General features: G+C 45.5%; 1 protein-coding gene across 1 annotated transcript; it reads right to left on the minus strand.

The window, feature by feature from the left end:
* Positions 1–705: 705 nt before the first annotated feature.
* On the minus strand, positions 706–1,899 carry LOC119341315 (serine/threonine-protein kinase RIO1-like). Its single transcript, XM_037613190.1, has 3 exons — positions 1,657–1,899; positions 1,494–1,568; positions 706–1,375 (listed from the first exon to the last, which is right to left on the minus strand). Exons 2-3 carry the CDS (start codon positions 1,554–1,556, stop codon positions 980–982), a joined length of 459 nt encoding a protein of 152 aa, XP_037469087.1. The 5' UTR covers positions 1,557–1,568; positions 1,657–1,899; the 3' UTR covers positions 706–979.
* Between the last annotated feature and the right edge of the window lie 10 nt (positions 1,900–1,909).

Here is a 1,909-nt window from a genome sequence, read left to right on the forward strand (position 1 = left end):
GATCTACTGGTTGGACAGTTTCTCTGCAAACACACTATGCAAGATTCATTTGATTTTTGACTATCAATACATGAATCAAAGATGCCTGCAAGGAAATCGGTACAAGGGCAAGTCTACAAGAGGAATCAGGAAGAAGATGGGCAAATCTACTCACCTCCAGGTACGTTCTCTTTTTGTTCCTCCTCTCTTAATCTGCTTTTTTGTTCCTCCTCTCTTAATCTGCTTTTTTCTGGGTGTTCTTTCTGATTTCTAAGCCCTCTTCTCTTCTCTTACGATTTGTCCCTAGGAGCTGCCATGTTCTTCTCCTGGCGATGAATGTTTTTGCCCCCTGAGCAGATCCTTCTTTCGTGGGGAAGAAGGCGATGAATGTTTTTGCCCCCTGAGCAGATCCTTCTTTCGTGGGGAAGAAGATGGCCTTGGGGGCAATTGGTCTCACGTGGTTTCGGTCACGTGATCCCGTGGCGGCCAACTGTCATCGCTAGTGGTGCGGTTTCGGGCCCCGTTTCGGGCCCCGTGGCGGCCAACTGTCATCGCTAGTGGTGCGGTTTCGGGCGCGCGGGTGGGTGGGTTCCTTTTTCGGTTCAGTCGGGGTACCAGGTAGTTTCCTTTTTGGGTGGGCGCTGGTTAGTGATCCCAGGGCGGCCGGGCACCACCTAGACGCGTCCATAAAAAAACAAGGAACAAGAAAAAATGCCCTGTGCAGCATTGAGAAACTTTTCTTAGCTGGCAAGTCACAAAACGAAACTACATGGAAATTTTAAATCTGATGACAATTGACAAGGCACCATTTACAAGGTAGCTAGACACTACTGCGCTTCAGGGCTGCGCAATTTAAAAAGCGGAATGAACAAAAAAAAACACAACTGAGAATCCAATGACATTTGTTTGCGTCATCGCTGGGGAAGCATCGTCCTTACTCGTTATAAACACTCAATCATACAGGCTCTCACAGAATTAATTTAGAATCAACCAGAGATTGCTACCTCTTGCACTTCGCTTTTGCCATTTTCTTCCTCCTCTTCTTATCGGCTTTCGGCTCCTTCGTCTTCCGAGCTTCTCTCTTCTCTTCTTTCACTTTCTTCTTCTCCTCCTTCCGAGCAGCCTTCCTCTCCTCAGGTCCCATCTTGGGATCAGCCTCATACCTCGAATCTTCACCAGAACTAGAGCAAGATCCACTACTTAGCAATGAGCACTTATTATGTGGCAACTGTTTTTTCTGCTTTTCAGCAGTACGCTTGTTTTTTTCAGCCCGCACAAATCCTACCAATGGCTGGTTATAAAGCTTATCCGCTGGTGGCTCGTAACACAGGGATGGTCGTTGCAACATTGACATGTTGACTATATCAGCCTCACACTGCTTCACATAATCCAACGTCTACACACAGAAATCAAGTGAATTATTGTTAAACCTGGTAGTGTCCATCAAGATCTCCTGCTTAGAAGGCTAATCATTTATGGCAAATGTGAGCAGATGACGGTTGAACTAATCTTACCTGCACCATGACTGTTGGAGATATGTCATCATCATTTGCGAGTGTATCTCCATTCTCCAACATCTTCTACTGAACCTGTGATTAACAGAATACAGCTAATCCATTAGATTCTTTATCCATGATGCAGCATGCACAATCACCAATTTATCTCCATTCAACATACCTTTTCTAAGTAATCATCTACATCGTCATCCGCAATGTTTTGATCAATCACAAAATTAAATAGATCCATTACTGTCATGACAGCGACACCTCATTTCAGAAAGAAGTCCTGCACAAAATGTTGCGTATATCAGACTTAGCAATTTATTAGGACCCACATAATGCAGTGCCGAAAGAACGATTCATTTGCCCCCAGGGGTCCGATCGGGCGAACCCATGCGTTTTCTCCCGGGGGGAGTTTCCCAGCAACCCCA

The sequence above is a fragment of the Triticum dicoccoides genome, chromosome 7B (genome assembly GCF_002162155.2).
Source record: "Triticum dicoccoides isolate Atlit2015 ecotype Zavitan chromosome 7B, WEW_v2.0, whole genome shotgun sequence".
NCBI lineage: Eukaryota > Viridiplantae > Streptophyta > Magnoliopsida > Poales > Poaceae > Triticum > Triticum dicoccoides.